The sequence below is a fragment of the Dendrobates tinctorius genome, unplaced genomic scaffold (assembly GCF_039654945.1).
Source record: "Dendrobates tinctorius isolate UK_male_01 unplaced genomic scaffold, ASM3965494v1 ptg000171l, whole genome shotgun sequence".
NCBI classification, from domain to species: Eukaryota; Metazoa; Chordata; class Amphibia; order Anura; family Dendrobatidae; genus Dendrobates; species Dendrobates tinctorius.
In genome coordinates, this window is record NW_027361838.1 from 3,008,404 (window position 1) to 3,027,889 (window position 19,486).

The 19,486-nt window shown below is 41.5% G+C and overlaps 1 protein-coding gene across 2 annotated transcripts in view; it reads left to right on the forward strand.

The window, feature by feature from the left end:
- IMPACT (impact RWD domain protein) overlaps positions 1 to 19,486 on the forward strand; it is a 42,574-nt gene that overhangs the window by 16,478 nt on the left and 6,610 nt on the right. For both annotated transcript variants that reach the window (XM_073550829.1, XM_073550830.1), the window contains exons 2-9: positions 479 to 607; positions 758 to 810; positions 1,977 to 2,039; positions 3,362 to 3,447; positions 8,648 to 8,773; positions 9,143 to 9,240; positions 12,028 to 12,101; positions 12,711 to 12,801. In XM_073550829.1, coding sequence (XP_073406930.1) covers positions 479 to 607; positions 758 to 810; positions 1,977 to 2,039; positions 3,362 to 3,447; positions 8,648 to 8,773; positions 9,143 to 9,240; positions 12,028 to 12,101; positions 12,711 to 12,801 — 720 coding nt within the window. The remainder of the gene's footprint in view (positions 1 to 478; positions 608 to 757; positions 811 to 1,976; positions 2,040 to 3,361; positions 3,448 to 8,647; positions 8,774 to 9,142; positions 9,241 to 12,027; positions 12,102 to 12,710; positions 12,802 to 19,486) is intronic.

Sequence of the window (19,486 nt, forward strand, 5' to 3'; positions counted from 1 at the left end):
TTGATCTTTCATTATCAAAATTTTCAATTCTGGGGTAAAATCTGTAGTTGATGAGAATTGGGAAATTTGATAATGACTATTCTGGCAGAGAAAGAAGCAGAATTCCCTACTACAAAGTTGCTCATTTTAACATGTACTATTGATTTATGCAATAAAAATTACATCGACGGTTACTCTTTAAAAAAATTAAAAATTTTTTTTTTTTACACAAATGTTTGTTTTGTATGTACACCTGCTATCAGCTGGTATGTGTCTGAGGTGAGGTGTTGTGACCGTTTATATTATGCCATTTGCCTAATTCTCAACCATTTTGATACTATTTGCACAATAACATCTTGTGCATTTTATGGCTCGGCTGATCACTTTCCCCCGCTATGTATTATCTTCAAACTTGACGTAAGAATCCACAATTTTACAAGTAGATGGGTAGCAGCATGCATGTTATTAATTCTATATTATTATTATTATTATTTTTTAGATTGATGAAATTGAAGCCCTCTCATCCATCTATGGCGATGACTGGTGTGTAATAGATGAAGCTGCAAGAATATTTTGTATCAAAATCTCCGACTCTTTGGATCATCCTGAGTGGACACTTTGTTTACAGGTAGTCGAATGAGCATTTCTTGCTATTTTACTTCCTTGGCCAAATCTGTCAGCAAACACCATATCGGGTGTATCGGTTCTGTGTACAGATGTGGCAATATTGTCAACTTCAGTTATATGTCCCTGACTGTGATATTTTGTTTTTGTGTAGGTGATACTACCTCCAGAATATCCATCTGCATCACCTCCCCTCTACCAACTAAAGTAAGGTTTGTTACCCTACTCTTAGCCTTTCCTCGATAAAATGCTTAAAGAGAACCTGACTGCTGATGTATGCTGCCCGATCCACAGGCAGTATGTATCGGGCACTGGCTATATGATAACAGCTTTATAATGCTGCAGTGTTTCAGTGAAAAGCATATTTTGATAACCACGGACGGAACTGAATGGGAAACTAATTTGACAGACGGGTCCCATGCGGCTTCTCCCCACTCCCTGCCGTGGAGTGACTGATCTCTCTCTATCCTTGCATGCAGGGAGTGACCTGTCAGTCACTGGCAGAAGGTGGGGAGAAGCCGCCTGGGACCCACCTGTCCGACTAGTTTCCCGTCCAGCTTGGTCTTCCCAGTTATGATACTATGTATTTTTCTGAAATGCTACAGCGTTTCAGAGTTAAACACATATGGCTGGAATCATGCAGCAAGAACCTTACACATGCTGCCCATGGATCGGGCAGCTAGTATCAGCCGTCAGGTTCCCATTAATATCTATGTTGTCATACAGATCTGTACTATTATGATTTAATCATAACAAATTTAATAAATCACCCCCCCTCAACCTTTAATTCAGTATAAACAAGTCTTAGGGTGCTTTCACAGATCCCTTTGCCCCACGTTCAGTTGCCCCATCAGAGCTTACTACCGACTGTCTCCCCGCAAACAGGATTCTTGCTTATGTTCTGTATAGCATCATTTTCTCCATATACGCCTACTGAATGCGGACACCCAGACACAGTCTATTACTGGTCAGAACTGAGCGCTCTCCCATGCTACTACACAATGGAACAGTACAGGATACTGAAGGTGGTCAGATCCAGCTATCTGGGCAGCTTCAAAGAGGCACATGCAGCCTCTAAAGCATAGACTGCAACTGGCGTGCGCCCCTTGTCTAGGTAACTGCAAGTGGCGCACACTCCTTGACTGCAGAGGTGACCAGTAATCTATACAATGAGTAGTACACAGTGGAATTAAAGATATCTCGGTACAAAGAATGGTGAGCATTTTTAATAAGAGGTAAATGCCAAAAATGCTTGTCTTTACAAGCACTGACAACCCCTATAATGTAGGAAGTATTACATTACATGGAAACATTGACATTCCCATGCTTTATGTTACTCAGTATATAATATATTATGTATTCTGCATATACAGTGCTCCATGGCTTCGGGGTGAAGATCGTTTGACAATATCAAATAATCTGGAGGAAATTTACCTGTAAGTTATGATCACTTTAGCTCTTTTCTAGAAATTTGATGTTGCCCAGCTGTACATATGGCATTTAATTAGCAAGGGTCCGTTAGCGTAGCATCCTAATGATGTTGGACTTCTGCATACAATCCACTAGAGCAATCCTCGATAATATCTAGAATTCTGCTGTCTGTTTTATAATGACCAAATCCTGCCGTCTTGGCACTTCCCCTTCTTTGCTGGTGTAGTGATGGTTCTTGGACCTACGAAATGTTATGTTACTTACAGAACAATTCTAATATACAGGTTGCAGTTTTACGGTACCTTTTAGTTTCACTGACCTTGTTAAATATATCCGTAAATAAATAACGAATAATGAAGTTTCTTTAATCCGACATTTGATCATTTAGAAAACTGTTTATGGTTCAGCACGTGCTTTAATAACATTACTGCAAAATATTTGGCGTTTCAGAAAACTAGACGCAGAAGGCTAAGCAGAGACTGTGTATAAGGTATCCTAAATACTCTTCAGACCATTGTAAAAGAAATAAAAATGTTTATGTGTGTGTATATATATATATATATATATATATATATATATATATCCAAGGAGAAAAAAGGACCGCACTCTTGGAGCTGATGGAAATAGTGTAACACGGTCCTTTTTTCTCCTTGGATATAATCAGCATTGTGGATTACCAGACCAGCACCCGCAGCTGCCAGCACTGAGAGCTCTGGATACCGCACACCACAAGAAGCTAAATGGTAACAGCGGTGCCGTCCGTGTCTTTTTTCTCTTTTATTTATATATATATATATATATATATATATATATATATATATATATATATACATACATACATATACAGGTTAGGGTTAAATCCTAGCACTACAGGTTCTGATTAGATGCACCTGGATGGCCATGACTAGAACTAGGACATGTGGTCAATGGGCAGGCAGCTGGGGGAAGCTGACCAGACTAGATTTGTGTTGGAGCTGGAGAGAGACAAGCCAGAATTTCTCTGTAAAGAGACCGTACCGGCCGTGTGCACCAAACTGCACTGTGTGTGCTATGGGTGATATCTGTTTTGTGTGTGACTGAGCTGGGACTCTCTTAGCCGTGTCTGAATAGCCATGCACTGTAATGTTTAGCGCCTGGACAAGGCTAGAGTTATACGGTTTGTTTTTGGTATTGTTCAACCAGTGGAAATAAACATTATTTTTGTTTGTTCGTGTTCCAAGTGGCTACCCGAGAGCGTGAACCCCTAAAGCATATATATATATATATATATATATATATATATATATATATATATACATATATATATTTATTTTTTTTATAATTGTAGGCAGAATCTTGGAGAGAACTTTCTTTACCAATGGGTAGAAAAGACCAGAGAATTTCTGAAGGAGAAATCTAAAACATCAGTTCAAGGTCAGTAACACCAATAACTTTTATATCCTTATCCTTTAAAGGAATCTGTCAGCAGGTTTGTGCTACCTCAACTGACTGCAGTATGATGTAGGCAAAAAGACCCTGAATCCAAGAATGTGTCACTTAGGTTACTGGGTGAAGTGGTTCTGACACAATTAAAATTTTTAGATGCAGCAGAGCTGATAAAGCTAACTCTCCCTATACCAGGCTCTGTATTTACACTGTCTATAGACAGTCAGTTGCTTGTCACAGGAGGGGGCAGAATCAGGCTAACAGGCATGATTGCTGTAGGTGCTGTAGTCCATGCAATAATTAACACCAGGTGATAAAACCTTAATTGTAAGTAAACAGCAGCACACAGCCTAACATATGATTCATCATTGAAATCTGTGTTTTAACTCCTATCTTATGCTGTCCTCAGAGTACCTAGCAAGAAAACTTGCTGACAGATTCCCTTTAAATAAGATTTTTTTCATCACCAATACCGGAAATTCTGTGTCCAAGTAGCACAGTCTATTTGCCCTAAATCACTTACCACTCTTCCCTCTTCACTCCTCCCTCCCTTGACCTTATATCTTATAGCACATATTCTACAATTCTAACCCTGAGACATAACAAAAAAAAATCCATCTGTAAACTTAATTTATTGCAAGCCCATCTCCTGTGTACAGCACACTCTTCAGGTCATCCCACAGATTTTCAAATGGATTCAGGTCTGGGCCTGTCCAAAACCTTCACCTTCTTCTGTCAAAACACAACCTTTTGTTTATGGAGGTATGCTTAGGTTCAGTATCGTGCTGAAATATGAAATTTTGTTTCATCTTCAGCTTTTTAGCAGAGGCCTGAAGGTTCTGATGCAAGATTGACTGATATTTGCAACAGTTCATAGTTCCCTACACGTGGACTAAAGCCCCATGTCCACCTGCTGAACACAGCCCCAAAGCATAATACTGCTGCCACGATGCTTCACTATGGGTATGGTGTTCTTTAGGTCAAGCACAGTGCTGGTTTTGTGCCAGACATGCATTTTGTGATTATGACCAAAAGTTCAGCCTTAGTCTCATCAGACCATAACACATTTTCACACATGTTTTTGGCAGACCTGATGTAGGTTTAGCAAAACATAGCCGGACTTGGATATATATTTTTCTCTTTAAGATAAGGCTTCCATCTTGCCACCCTAATAATAGGTCAGACAAACGAAGAATATGGGAGATTTTTTCACATGCAATACACAATGAGTACTTGCAAGAAGTGTCTGCAACTCTTTTAATGTTGCTGTAGGCATCTTAGCAGCCTCCCAGACCAATTTTCTTTTTGTCTTTTCATCAATTTTTAAGGGACGTCCAGTTCTATTTAATGTCATTGTTGTGCTAAACTTAAGTAAAAAAATATTAGAAAAATCCTACTAGAACAGCTAAACTTTATATGGGGTTAATCAGAATCACTGTAAATGATGGCAGCTGAGTGCTGACCACTATTTAACATGCGTTTAACTGTGATTTGCTGATTCTACACACAACCACATCCTCAATTATAAGAGAGTGTGTACAGTTATGCCACAACATTTTTTTAATCTTGTTTATTTATTTCCTGTCTCAAAATGATTTCTGTGTATTTCTCAATGGATTTGCACAGATTATGAGTGACATTAAAAAAGGAAAAAAGTTCTCAAAGGACTCTTCTTAGTATGTTTTTTTATTTTATCTGACAAGTAAATATTTTAACATGGGTGTAAAAACTTTTTACTCCCTGACGAGAAACCCCCCCTGCTGCATTTAATACTTAAAGGGGTTATCCAAAGCACAAATTCTATCTATTTCATGTCATAGTCTAATCTTTTTTTCTAATACACCTTAATTAAAAATTCCTATCCTTCCCTAAATGCTTTTTTTTTTCCTACTTACTCTTTGCACAGTGACAAGAATCTACTGACCACATGTCTGAATTGACAGCTGACGCATGCTCAGTAGAGCAGTGACTAGTCCAGCCCCTGAAACGGATGACGCTTCAGTTCAGGGTGGAGGCAGAGACTGTGGTAATGACAGCAGCCTCTGCCTCCCGATGTCGCTTCGTTTGAGTGTCCCAGTATGCTCTGAGAATTCTTCTCAAATGAAGCGTCATCAAAGAAGAAGTAGAAAAACCATAAAATCAAAGCACTTAGATAGTTTAGTGAGAGAAGGATAGGGACATTTTAATTAATGTGTATTAGAACAAATATTAGCTTATTGGCTTGACTCTAGTCAGGCAACTTAAAAAAAAATTAAAAAAAAAATATATATATATATATTATAATATATTTTGTAGTGCAGCGGGGTTTTGTGCAGTATGACAAATAGGCAGTGACCACTGGAAAGTTCACAGCAAAACGTGTTTAATTTCCAAACTCACACAGTGCACAACATGCAGTATCCGCTCAATCGCAGCTGGGAAAACAAAGACAGTCCTTGAGCCATTGTCGTGGGAGGCTGCACCGCTGTGTACGCTGAGGGTGCCAGGCCTTTTGGCTCCTCTTGGCCCTGTGTTGCCTCACACAGGTTGAGCTCTGCAAAGCCTTCTGCTCTGCCTGCTTTCACACCCAACCCCTTTACTGCAGGGTTTTTATAGCAGAACCTGTGGCTATTGGCTACTTGGAAAACCTGGGGCCGGGGAAGGAAATGGACCGCCCCACTACCATCCTGTAGTCCATTTAAAAAAATACAAGCTCCATGGCTGGTTTTCTTAAATCTGCCATGGACAAATAACTTGCCCAAGACCAACACTTACTTCTATTCTGGCTTGCAATCACAGCTATGCCTGTGACTACAATGCACTCCCATGACCTCCGTATGCTTCTTTACACATCCTGGGGGACACATAGCGACCCACGCATATGACACCGGTCACTGCCTCACAATAGATATATATAGACTATATTCTTGGTGACAGATTTCTTTTTTAAATTGCAGCTATAAAAAAATGTAATAGAGTTTGCTGAACAAACTCATGATTAAGGCTGTGTGCCCACGATGCGATTTTTAAGCGTTTTTGCCGCGATTTTCAGCGCAAAAACGCTGCAAAAACGTTTAAAAATCGTGTACAGAACGCCCCCCATGCATTCCTATGGCATTCCGCACATGCTGTGCTAATGCTGCGCTTTTTTCCGCGGCGGAATCGCATCGCAGAAAAAATCGCAGCATGATCATTCTTTTGTGCGGAATTGCAAAGAATTGCCGCGATTCCGCACCCATAGGAATGCATGAGAATCGCTTACTTCCCGCATGTGGCTATGCCCACCATGCAGGAAGTTAAGCGTCTCATGTGCGGTTGGTACCCACGGTGTGGAGGAGAGGAGACTGTCCTCCAGGCCCTGGGTACCATACCCCTGTAAAAAAAAAGAAATAAAAAATAAAAAAATCGGGGTATATTTACCTTCCGACGTCCCGCGCCTCAGCGTTCCCAGTAATGCCTTGCGGCAAGGTCCTGTGATGACGTAGTCTCGCGTGACTCTAGCGGTCTCGCGAGATCGCTATAGTAACGCGAGACCAACGTCATCACATGTCTCGCAAGGCATCGCTGGGAACGCTGAGGCCCGGGAAGGTAGCGCGGGACGTCGGAAGGTAAATATACCCCGATTTTTTTATTTTTTTATCATTTTTAACATTTTATCTTTTACTATTGATGCTGCATAGCCGGCCTCAATAGTAAAAAGCTGGTCACACTTGTCAAACACTATGTTTGACGAGTGTGACCAACCTGTCAATCACTTTCCAAGCGATGCTTCAAATCACTTGGAAAGTGCTTGACTATCGCACGCGAAAATCGCGGCAAAATCGCGAACATAATCGCGGTGAAATCGCGCGGAAAAAACGCACGATTTCTGGGAAGGAGTCCGGTTTTCAGTGTGCGTTTTAAAACGCTACGTGGGCACATAGCCTAAAGGGTTACTCTCATAAACGTAAAGTGATAACGTTGCTAATTGTTTGTAGAAACAAAAAAAATCAACTTTGCAATGTATTTGTATTTAAAAATCCTTTCTGTTCCATGTATTTTTAGGTCCATAGTTTATTTTTCTTGGTTACTAGCGACTGATGCTGCAGTCACAAGTGGCCCGTCTCCTAGGCAAGGAGCATAGCACTTACAAGTCCTTTTCTATAGAGATTGTAAGCGCTCCTCTGAAGCTGGCTAGATTACTGGACTCAGCCATCTCCAGTGTCAATGCAATCTATCGGATAACCATGCCATTTATCTAACACGTCAATCAACTGGAGCACACTGGCAAGAAGACAGAGGATCCTGTATCAATAATAAAAAAAGAAATCTTGTGCACAGCCACAATGGTCAGACCCCGACCCTCTCTATTGTATTGAGGATACAGGGGGCCTGATCCCCCTCCCTTCACCTAATGTGAATGGCTGGAGTTACCGGTCTTGGTAATTCTGCCTCTACTGAAGAGGACAGGAAGTATGAGTCTATAAATGCTCCAGTGGCCCGTGTGAAAATTGCACGATTAAAAATTTTGTTTGTTTTTTTTTCTTTAAAAATCATGATATGAAAAAAACTCATATAACCCAGAAACCTTATGTAAACAAAAAGTTAAGTTTCTGCTAGAATAAAAAGGAAAAGCAAGGTCACCAAAGCCGCTGGATAATATGATCCATGGTATGTACATCGTTCAGAGGGAGCCATATTCAGCTGGCACGAACAGCTCAAGTAGGGAAGGGAAAGGAATTTTAGCACATCCATCCGTTGATACAAAATATTCCCTTTATTAGTTATCCTATGACTATGGACGGTTCCCACCTTTGCTTTTGTTCTGTTTGGGATTTTAATTGACTATTAATACAGTGAGATATTTTTGTATCAGTGGATGGATGAGCTAAAATTCCTTTCACTTACCCAAGTTTGCGATAGCTTTCTTTCAACGTTATAACATTTAGAGACTTTATAGTAAAATTTTCTCTTACGTTGATTATTATTGGAAACTTACAAGGAAAATCAGATGACAAATAGAGATGTTTCTACAACCATTTTGCACAATAATAATTGTGTTAATTTAGTTAGTCACAAATGGAAACAATTATCTTGGTGTTAAGTTCGCATTTTTCTCCAAAAAATAGCCCAGTGTAGATTTTGGCCAAATCTCTAAAATCGAGTCTAGTTTATGTGGCTCCATTGAGATAAAAAAAATAAATAATGAATATTCTTGATGTCCTTTCAGCCCCGAGTACAAAAACCACAACAGAAGAAGTCGAGGGGGACGACGATGAAATTGCTTCCAGCTCTGAATTACTAAATGACTTGTTAACTTGTTCCGTTATTGATGGGGCGTTTGACATTTTGGAAGGTAATTGTTATATTGTTAGTAAAAGATAATAGATGGCAGAGACAGATGGTACGGTACATGTTTCTCATTCGATTAAATGGCTATGCTAGCCTGAGATGTTAGGAGTATTGAGTGTTTAGAGGGCACCAAGCATTTGGCACATAGGTGTTTTTGCAGGAAAGGGAACGATGGTGTCATAAAGATAAGTGATGTCTGCACATAGTTGGATTGATGTGAGGAGTAATTGAGGAGATATGTTACATGAATACTTTAAGCAAGGGTACAAAATGGGAAAGTAAACTGTGTATCCTAAAATATTTAGGAATCTTAAAACTTCACTTTTTTCAATAAAGGTGGAGTGCTTGAGAACTGGTTATTGTTTTCTTTTAGATAGTAAAGAAATACCTTCAATCTTCCATGGAGAACCAATTAGTGACAGAAGGAGTACATTTCAGGGACATCTAGCTCCTGTGAACCGTCCTGACCAGGTGAGTATGATCATTGTGTGTCACTTAAAGGGAACCTGTCAAGTAAAATGACACTATCAACCGGCATATACAGTGGGGCAAAAAAGTATTTAGTCAGTCAGCAATAGTGCAAGTTCCACCACTTAAAAAGATGAGAGGCGTCTGTAATTTACATCATAGGTAGACCTCAACTATGGGAGACAAACTGAGAAAAAAAAATCCAGAAAATCACATTGTCTGTTTTTTTTTCATTTTATTTGCATATTATGGTGGAAAATAAGTATTTGGTCAGAAACAAAATTTCATCTCAATACTTTGTGATATATCCTTTATTGGCAATGACAGAGGTCAAACGTTTTCTGTAAGTCTTCACAAGGTTGCCACACACTGTTGTTGGTATGTTGGCCCATTCCTCCATGCAGATCTCCTCTAGAGCAGTGATGTTTTTGGCTTTTCGCTTGGCAACACGGACTTTCAACTCCCTCCAAAGGTTTTCTATAGGGTTGAGATCTGGAGACTGGCTAGGCCACTCCAGGACCTTGAAATGCTTCTTACGAAGCCACTCCTTCGTTGCCCTGGCGGTGTGCTTTGGATCATTGTCATGTTGAAAGACCCAGCCACGTTTCATATTCAATGCCCTTGCTGATGGAAGGAGGTTTGCACTCAAAATCTCACGATACATGGCTCCATTCATTCTTTCATGTACCCGGATCAGTCGTCCTGGCCCCTTTGCAGAGAAACAGCCCCAAAGCATGATGTTTCCACCACCATGCTTTACAGTAGGTATGGTGTTTGATGGATGCAACTCAGTATTCTTTTTCCTCCAAACACGACAAGTTGTGTTTCTACCAAACAGTTCCAGTTTGGTTTCATCAGACCATAGGACATTCTCCCAAAACTCCTCTGGATCATCCAAATGCTCTCTAGCAAACTTCAGACGGGCCCGGACATGTACAGGCTTAAGCAGTGGGACACGTCTGGCACTGCAGGATCTGAGTCCATGGTGGCGTAGTGTGTTACTTATGGTAGGCCTTGTTACATTGGTCCCAGCTCTCTGCAGTTCATTCACTAGGTCCCCCCGCGTGGTTCTGGGATTTTTGCTCACCGTTCTTGTGATCATTCTGACCCCACGGGGTGGGATTTTGCTTGGAGCACCAGATCGAGGGAGATTATCAGTGGTCTTGTATGTCTTCCATTTTCTAATTATTGCTCCCACAGTTGATTTCTTCACTCCAAGCTGGTTGGCTATTGCAGATTCAGTCTTCCCAGCCTGGTGCAGGGCTACAATTTTGTTTCTGGTGTCCTTTGACAGCTCTTTGGTCTTCACCATAGTGGAGTTTGGAGTCAGACTGTTTGAGGGTGTGCACAGGTGTCTTTTTATACTGATAACAAGTTTAAACAGGTGCCATTACTACAGGTAATGAGTGGAGGAAAGAGGAGACTCTTAAAGAAGAAGTTACAGGTCTGTGAGAGCCAGAAATCTTGATTGCTTGTTTCTGACCAAATACTTATTTTTCACCATAATATGCAAATAAAATGAAAAAAAAACAGACAATGTGATTTTCTGGATTTTTTTTTCTCAGTTTGTCTCCCACAGTTGAGGTCTACCTATGATGTAAATTACAGACGCCTCTCATCTTTTTAAGTGGTGGAACTTGCACTATTGCTGACTGACTAAATACTTTTTTGCCCCACTGTATGTTATTAATCTGTAGGTTAATAGCGTTCTGACAGCCTCACTCTTTCAGTTATAGGCATAGTGCCGACATGGTTTCAGTTACCACTCTGTGTATAGAGTGTGGCGGCTGAAACTGCGCCTCCAGCACTGTACACCAGCCGGCACTAATGCTGAGCCTGCTGTCAGTCAGTGCTGGGGGCGCGGTTATAACCACCGCTCTTTATTCACTGAGCAGTGCCTAAAATCATTCCAGCACCGCCCCTTTGACTGAAAGATCAAGGTTGCCGGGGGGGGGGGGAATAAAGTTAATTTCCTCCCGACAGCGGGGCTCTCAGTGCGCACAGAGTCAGAACACTATTAACCTGTGGATTAAACCAATATCTGCAAGCTAATAGTGTTATTTTACCTGACAGGATCACTTCAAATGGTTAAGGAAGTCTAGATGCTGTGTAATGATCCTGTCCTGGGAATAAAGTGACTAATTACTGACCCTGACTAATTGTATATTGGGAAAATAAGATAAAAATAGCAATGTAAAAAAATGAGTGTAAAGTTTTTATAATCGTACCGTGCAGCACAACATGTAAAAACAAAAAAGATGAAAAAAAAAAGAACATAGCCCGAGCCTGTAAACACAGACTTATGGAAATAGTGTAATATTTTAGAAATAAAGAAAACTAACATAAATTTCCAACCTACTTATGCTTAAAGGGGTGGTTCTTTTTAAAATGTCCTTGTTCCATAAAACTTTAGATGTATTGCATGGTAGATATGCAGTGAGTAAAGGCTTTGTCTGAAACGCATTTGTGATTGTATTTCTATTGGAATTTGTTTGCTTTACCAAAATAGCTTTGAAAAATGAAACAAATCGCTGTGTCATAAAGGCTGGTAGATCTGCAGCAGGTAAAACAGTGATTTTATCCAAGCTACATCAAGCAGCCCCGTAAGTGCACATTGCTTGAATCAGGGTCTCTGCCCCTGTATCATGCTGCTCTCATATGACAGAATGACATTAAATCTTGAAATGAGCTGTGATCTGATATCAAAGATTTAACCATCGTTTTCTCTAATGTGCATCTGTGTCTGTATACTCAGCTGTTTGATCTTTTTAAAATCAAATTGTATTTCAGGTGAAAGAAGTACTAAACAAATTGTATGAGAACAAGAAAATTGCAAGTGCAACTCATAACATTTATGCCTACAGGTGGGTTGTCGTTCACACAACAAGGCTGGAAGTGAAGGTCCACTTGTGGACTAAAACATGATATGTAAGTCAGCACCTATAACTAGGTATAATACATGACTAAGGTGTCCACACAGCTTATCTTTCTTATGGTTTTTCTTACGATGGAGGCAGCCTCATGCTTCCGTCTTAAGCCGTAACAGAAGAAAGTAGAGCGTCTTCACTTTCTTATCGGTGTAAATAGGACCTTTCCCTGGTCTGACAAAGGTCTCAGAAATGGAAGCTTTCAACATATGTGGATTGTTCGGTATATCTAAAATGTGAATAAAAATAAGGGCAACATTTTTGTAAGAGTTTGGAAATGTATACAGAAGCGATCATCACTGTCCCCGTTGGGGCTCATAATCTAAATTTCCTATCAGTATGCATTTGAAGTGTGGGAGTAAACCGGAGTTTATACTTGGAAGAAACCCACATAAACATGAAGAGAACATACAAACTCTTTGCAGATGTTGTCCTTGGTGGGAACCCAGCACACCAGCACCTTAATGTGCTAACCCCTGATGTGTATGGCCAATGTTATTGTCAGATACACCGTGTGACTAACGTGTTATTCACATATTCCAACAGAATATATTCTGTAAAGACAGACACATTTGTACAAGACTGTGAGGATGATGGGGAAACAGCAGCTGGTAAAAGACTTCTTCATCTTATGCAGGTATTTAGAATGTGACTGCACCATGTACAAAGTCAGCAGGTTCACAAACAGATATTTAGCTTAAAGAGGACTTGTCAGCAGGTCAGAAGGGGAGAGTTTTTGCTCTTGTTTTATTCCCGCTGCTACACTGACTATTCAATATTTTTTTTTTAATAAATCTACAGTACAGTTCCAGAGGTATGGGTTGTTTCATTTAGTGCTACTGCCTAGAGGGTGTTGCTCACAGGGTTCTCGGGGGCGTGTGTTTAGGCTGCTCTGCATAATGACAGTGAGAGCCACGCCCCTTTGGTAAAGACTAGTGATGATCGAGTGTGCCCGTTACTCGAGTTTTCCGAGCATTGCTTGGGTGTTCTCCAAGTATCTTGGGCATGCTCATAAATTATGTTTGAGTCCCCGCATCTGCAGGATTTGCAGCTGCTAGACAGCCTGAATGCATGCAGGGATTGCCTGTTTGTTAGGGAATCCCCACATGTATTCAGGCTGTCTAGCAGCCGCAAATCATGCAGCTGCGGGGTCTCAAACATAACTTATGAGCACGCCCAAAATACTCAGAGAACACCCGAGCATGCTCAGAAAGCTCGAGTAACGAGCACACTCGCTCATCACTAGTAAAGACCATAAATCTTAGCACTGAATAAAAAAGGCCATATCTCATGAACTGTATGACGGATTTAGGAAAAAATGGAATACTCAGAGGAGCAGCAGGAATAAAGTAAGAGCAATAACCGACTCTTATGACCTGGTGGCGGGTCCTCTTTAATTGCATTTTTGGTGTTGTAAATGCAAGCAAATTAATATTTGGACAGTGTGGCAATTACGCTGTAAATGCAAGAAGTCTGTTGTGTGTTTACATCTTTGACACTTCCGAGTTAGCCATTTGAGAGCTATTTATGCTAAAGAAAGCAAGCACACATCATAAATTGGGAGAGCAGTGCACATCCAAGTAATTTACAACATATAACAATCTTCATTAAATGTAATTGTACAGCTCAAGCAAGACAAACATGCATTATAAGTTAACAGAATCTAAAAACAGAAGTGAATCCACAGGACACAAGATACATAGTCTGTCTCATCAGAGCATGCTATCCTTCATAAGGGAATAACCCAGCATTATAACCAGTATAAGTGAATAAGAGGCACAGCAAAACCTATAGAGGATAACTGCAAAGAAGCACAGTAATAACAACCTTAAAGTTTCATAACAGTGCAGCAATAATATGCTAATACATTTAAATAATATTAGTTTGCTTTAGTTAGACTGCATGAAAATTTTACAATTTTGCAAATTACTTGCATTTTCTATCTACTATCATTCATCTGCAATGAGGACTTTTATCTTACATAGTGTACAGATAGTTTCCATGTAGTTTTGCCACTAGTATCTGCCCATACCCTCTCTGAGTGTGCGCAGTTATTACAGTCCAGGAGAGGAGTTAACTTCTAATATACCAGCCAGCTTTCTGTACAGTCATCTGCTCACCTCCTTGTGCTTGTGCTGAGCTTTATAGTTATACTAATAACACAGCTCTGCCACTCACTAGAACGGTCACTCAGGAAGGAGAGCTACCCTGGCAGAAACCAGGAAGTAAAGAGACTGGAAAGCTGTGTGCTGCTCAAGAGACAACTTGAGAATTACACTATAAGTGAATCTCTAATCAATTTAAGTAAATGACGATGTGCTTGATATTCCTGTGCATTCTAGCCCTATGACTTATCCCCATTGGCTACCCTTATTTCTCGTTCGCCTTATTGGGGGACACAGAGACCTTGGGGGTATGCTGCTACCACTAGGAGGCTGACACTATGCACAAAAAAAGGTTAGCTCCTCCTCCGCAGTGTACACCCCACCGACCGGCAGAGAATTCCTCAGTTAGTGAGAAAGCAGTAGGAGAAGTAACAGAATAGGTTGACAACATAAACAACTCAACTGTAACCATTCAACCAAAGTAAGAACAGGAGCTATAAAACATGGGAGGGTGCTGTGTCCCCCCAATGAAGGCTCCGAGAAACAGATTTTACGGTAAGCAACCCAAAAATCCTGTTTTCTCGTTCGCCTTATTGGGGGACACAGAGACCTTGGGACGTCCCAAAGCAGTCCCTGGGGTGGGAAACAAACTTCCATCAGGCCAGCGGACTCACCACCGCGGCCTGCAGAATCCGTCTACCTAGGCTGGCGTCCGCCGAAGCGTAGGTGTAGAATTTCACAAACGTGTGAACCGATGACCATGTTGCAGCTTTGCAAAGCTGCAGTGCGGAAGCTCTGTGGCGCACCGCCCAGGAGGCACCCACTGCCCGAGTAGAGTGGGCCCTGATACCCGGAGGGGCTCCGCGACGCTTAACACGGTAGGCTTCCGGTAGCGAGCAATGGTGGCCTTTGACGCCGGGTGACCTTTCCGCGCTCCATCAGGGATAATGAAAAGAGACTCTGTCTTTCGCAAGGAAGTCGTCCTAGACAGATAGACTCTTACCGCCCTAACCAGGTCCAGCTTGTTCAAGGACCGCTCTCGGGGATGAGTTGGATTCGGACAAAAGGACGGTAGCACGATATCCTCGTTGAGGTGAAACGAGGACACCACCTTCGGAAGGAACGAGGGCGGAGGCCGCAGAACTACCTTATCCTGGTGGAGAACCAGAAAGGGAGAGCGGCACGAAAGAGCTGCCAATTCCGACACGCGCCGGACGGAGGTGATGGCCACCAGAAATGCTACCTTTCAAGAAAGGAGAGAAAGTGAAATATCGATGATCGAAGGTTGCGTGGGGGTAGGTACCTAGAGACCATGTCACAGATATATGTAGGAGACAGGTTGTGGATGGCTTTGTATGTCATGGTTAGGGTTTTGAATTGGAGCCTCTGGGCAATAGGAAGCCAGTGAAGGGTCTGGCATAGGGGGGAGGCTGGGGAATAGTGGGGAGACAGGTGGATTAGTTGGGCAGCGGAGTGTAGGATGGATTGGAGCGGAGCAAGAGTGCTAGAGGGAAGGCCAGAGAGTAGGAGGTAGCAGTAGTCGAGGTGGGAGATAAGAGCATGCACTAGTGTTTTTGTGGTTTAGTGGTTGAGGAATGAGCGGATCTGGGAAATATTTTTGATTTTGAGGTGGCAGGAGGAGGCGAGGGCTTGGATATGTGGGTTGAAAGAGAGCGCAGAGTCGAGGATCACCCCAAGGCACCGAGCGTGCGGGACTGGGGAAAGAGAGCAGCCATTGACATTGATGGATAGGTCTGGTGAAGGGGTAGAGTGAGATGGGGGAAAGATGATGAATTCTGTTTTGTCCATGTTCAGTTTGAGAAAGCGAGCAGAGAAGAAGGCTGAGATAGCAGACAGACATTGTGGGATTTCAGTCAGTAAGGAGGCGAGGTTGGGTCCAGATAGGTAGATCTGAGTGTCATCGGCATAGAGTTCTTTCGGAATAGAAAAAAATAAATAAGTAAAGGAAATGTAGTTATGAATAAATTCCTAAATATCTTTAATAAGCAAATTTACTTTTGTATAGGGAGGTAATCACTATAGTATTAACATGGCTGCCATCTTCTTACACTGACAGAAACCTGTCCTAGAATGAAAAACCTATGTTTTTGAATGTTAAACAGCTGCTGTGATCTGGAGTTGACCTATGCAAAATACTGTAAAATTGTATCCAACTCAGAGCAGCCACTCGGCATTCAGATAGACAGGGTGGACAGCAGTGTGAGCAGCCTCTTGTTATCTTGTTACCTCTGCACCCCTGGTATCTCCAGTATTAGATCAGATAGACAGTGTAGACAGCAGTATTAGCAGCCTCTTGTTACCTCGGCACCCCTGGTATTTCCAGTATTAGATCAGATAGACAGGGTGGAAAGCAGTGTGAGCAGCCTCCTCTTACCTCGGCACCCCTGTTACCTCCAGTATTAGATCAGATAGACAGGGTGGACAGCAGTGTTAGCAGCATCTTCTTACCTCAGTAATCCTGGTATCTTCAGTATTAGATCAGAAATACAGGGTGGACAGCAGTGTGAGCAGCATCTTCTTACTTCAGCATCCCTGTTACCTCCAGTATTAGGTCCAGTAAACAGCAATGTGGAAAGCTCAGCAGCCTTGGCCTCTCCAGTATTAGATCAGATATAAAGGGTGGACAGCGGTGTGAGCAGCCTCCTCTTACCTGAGCACCTCTGGCATCTCCAGCACCCTGTGCATGCAGGTCATAAAATGTTGAATAAAATGTCTTGTTCCAGAGAAATCCACTTTTTTTAATATTTAAATGAGCTGTTAAGATCTATGGGCCGGATACTGATCTGCATGAGAAATCTGCCTCCTGAGCGTAATTTAAATTAAATGGGTCAATACTAGTGTAAAATAAGTAATGGCTGACACTTTGCTCTCATAATCACACACATCTGTACAGTAAGATCAGAGCAAACTGTACTGCAGAGCTAACAAACTACAGTAGAAGTGAAGTTTATCTTATTACAAAGACATTTGCAGCTGCAGTCTTCTCATAGTGCTTAAGCTTCCATCTCGCATGCAGCCAGTGTGGGAGCAGGGCAGTACAGCAGACCTAACAGTCCCGTGAAAAGACAACCACAAATGTGCTTGTTGTTTTTGTATTGAGAGAAGGTTCAACTCTGCTGTGTTGTGTCAGTTATAATCACACACAGCTCTGCAGCAGAGCTGACAGCTCTATGAGAGGACAAGTACTGCTGCAAATGTTTGTAATAATAATAACTACAACAAGATGCCCATTATGCCTAAACTCAGTAGTATAGCACCCAAAAGGAGCAAGAAAATTCTAAAGAGTATATGATGCCCAATAAAAATGCTTATTATTTTAAACAAGAAATAAATATAATTATGTGGTATGACAAATAATAACAAGGTCACTGCTAACCAAAAAGAGCAGAGACTGTAACCGACAATGTACAGAGTGATAACAGTTCACATTGTAGAGAATAGATATAGAGCCTAATACTATTTGCACTTTCACTGAGATATATTTTCCCCTCGTTCTAGCAGGTCAGGCAGTGATGTATTAAAGATGGACATTTACATGACTGAATACATGTAGGTATGAAATCCCCGCCTCCTCAATGCATGTTTGGGCATCATATACTCTTTGGGCTTTTCTGGCTCCCTTTGTGTGCTAAATGTTTGCAATGAGACAAAGTTCATTTCTGCTGTACTGTGTTAGTTCTGATCTGTAGAGCAGTGTGTGATTAAGAGAGCAAAGTGTCAGTCATTGCTTGGTTCTGGAATTAGACATCTGATCGCAGAAATCAAGGTATCATCCTGTCCAACTCTCTATGACCTGCATGCCCATGTAGACAGCTTAGGGTTGATCCTGCTGACAAATTCCCTTTAACCCCTATTACGCCTGACGTCGGACTCCCTCCCTTTGATGTGGGCTCCAGCGGTGAGCCCACATCTTTCCCAGGACATGTCAGTTGTTTTGAACAGCTAACATGTGCCCGCAATAGCCGCTAGTGGAATCACGATCCACCCACGGCTATTAACCTGTTAAATGTCGCTGTCAAACTCTAACAGCGGCATTTAACGCGCGCCTCCGGCCATCGGGCCAGAAACACGCCCACCGGTGACCCCTGTCACCTGACCGCAGGTCAGGTTTGTTGGCATGGCAACCAGAGATCTCCTGGAGACCTCTATAGTTGTCAGTGCTGGCTTGCTGTGATCGCCACTCGGTGGTCAGCGCTCATAGCAAGTGAGTAAATCTGCTATATAGAGGCGATCTGATCATCGCCTCTTTGTAGCAGAGGTAATCACGTTATGGCAGCTTCTAGTCTCCCATGGAGACTATTAAAGCATGCCAAAAGTAAAAAAAAAATGTTTTTAAAAATATAAAAAAATTCAAAAAATATAAAAGTTCAAATCACCCCCCTTTCACCCCATTCAAAATAAAACAGTAAAAAAAATCAAACATACACATATTTGGTATCACCGCATTCAGAATCTCCCGATCTATCAATAAAAAAAAGGATTAACCTGATCGCTAAACGGCGTAGCGATAAAAAGTCAAAACGCCAGAAATACTTTTTTTTTTTGTCACCGCAACATTGCATTAAAATGCAATAACGGGCGATCAAAAGATCATATCTACACTAAAAGGGTATCATTAAAAGCGTCAGCTCGGCATGCAAAAAATAAGCCCTCACCCTGCCCAAGATCACGAAAAATGGAGACGCTACGGGTCTCGGAAAATGGCGGAATTTTTTTTAACAAAGTTTGGAATTTTTTTCAACACTTAGATAAAAAAATATCCTAGACACCTTTGGTGCCTATGAACTCATAATGACCTGGAGAATCATAATGGCAGGCCAATTTTAGCATTTAGTGAACCTAGTAAAAAAGCCAAGCAAAAAAACAAGTGTGAGATTGCACTTTTTTTTTGCAATTTCACCGCATTTGGATTTTTTTTTTCCATTTTCCAGTACACGACATGGTAAAAAAATAGGGTGTCGTTCAAAAGTACAACTCGTCCCGCAAAAAACAAACCTTAACACGGCCATATTGACTGAAAAATAAAAAAAAGTTATGGCTCTGAGAAGAAGGGGAGGGAAAAACCGAAAACAGCTCTGGTAATTAAGGGGTTAAAGGTATTTAGGAATTTATTCTGTTTTCTGTTTCCAGAGAATCTCTTCAAGAGTGGGCTCACAAGACTGTATTGTTGCTGTTTTATCTCATCTGTTTCCCGAT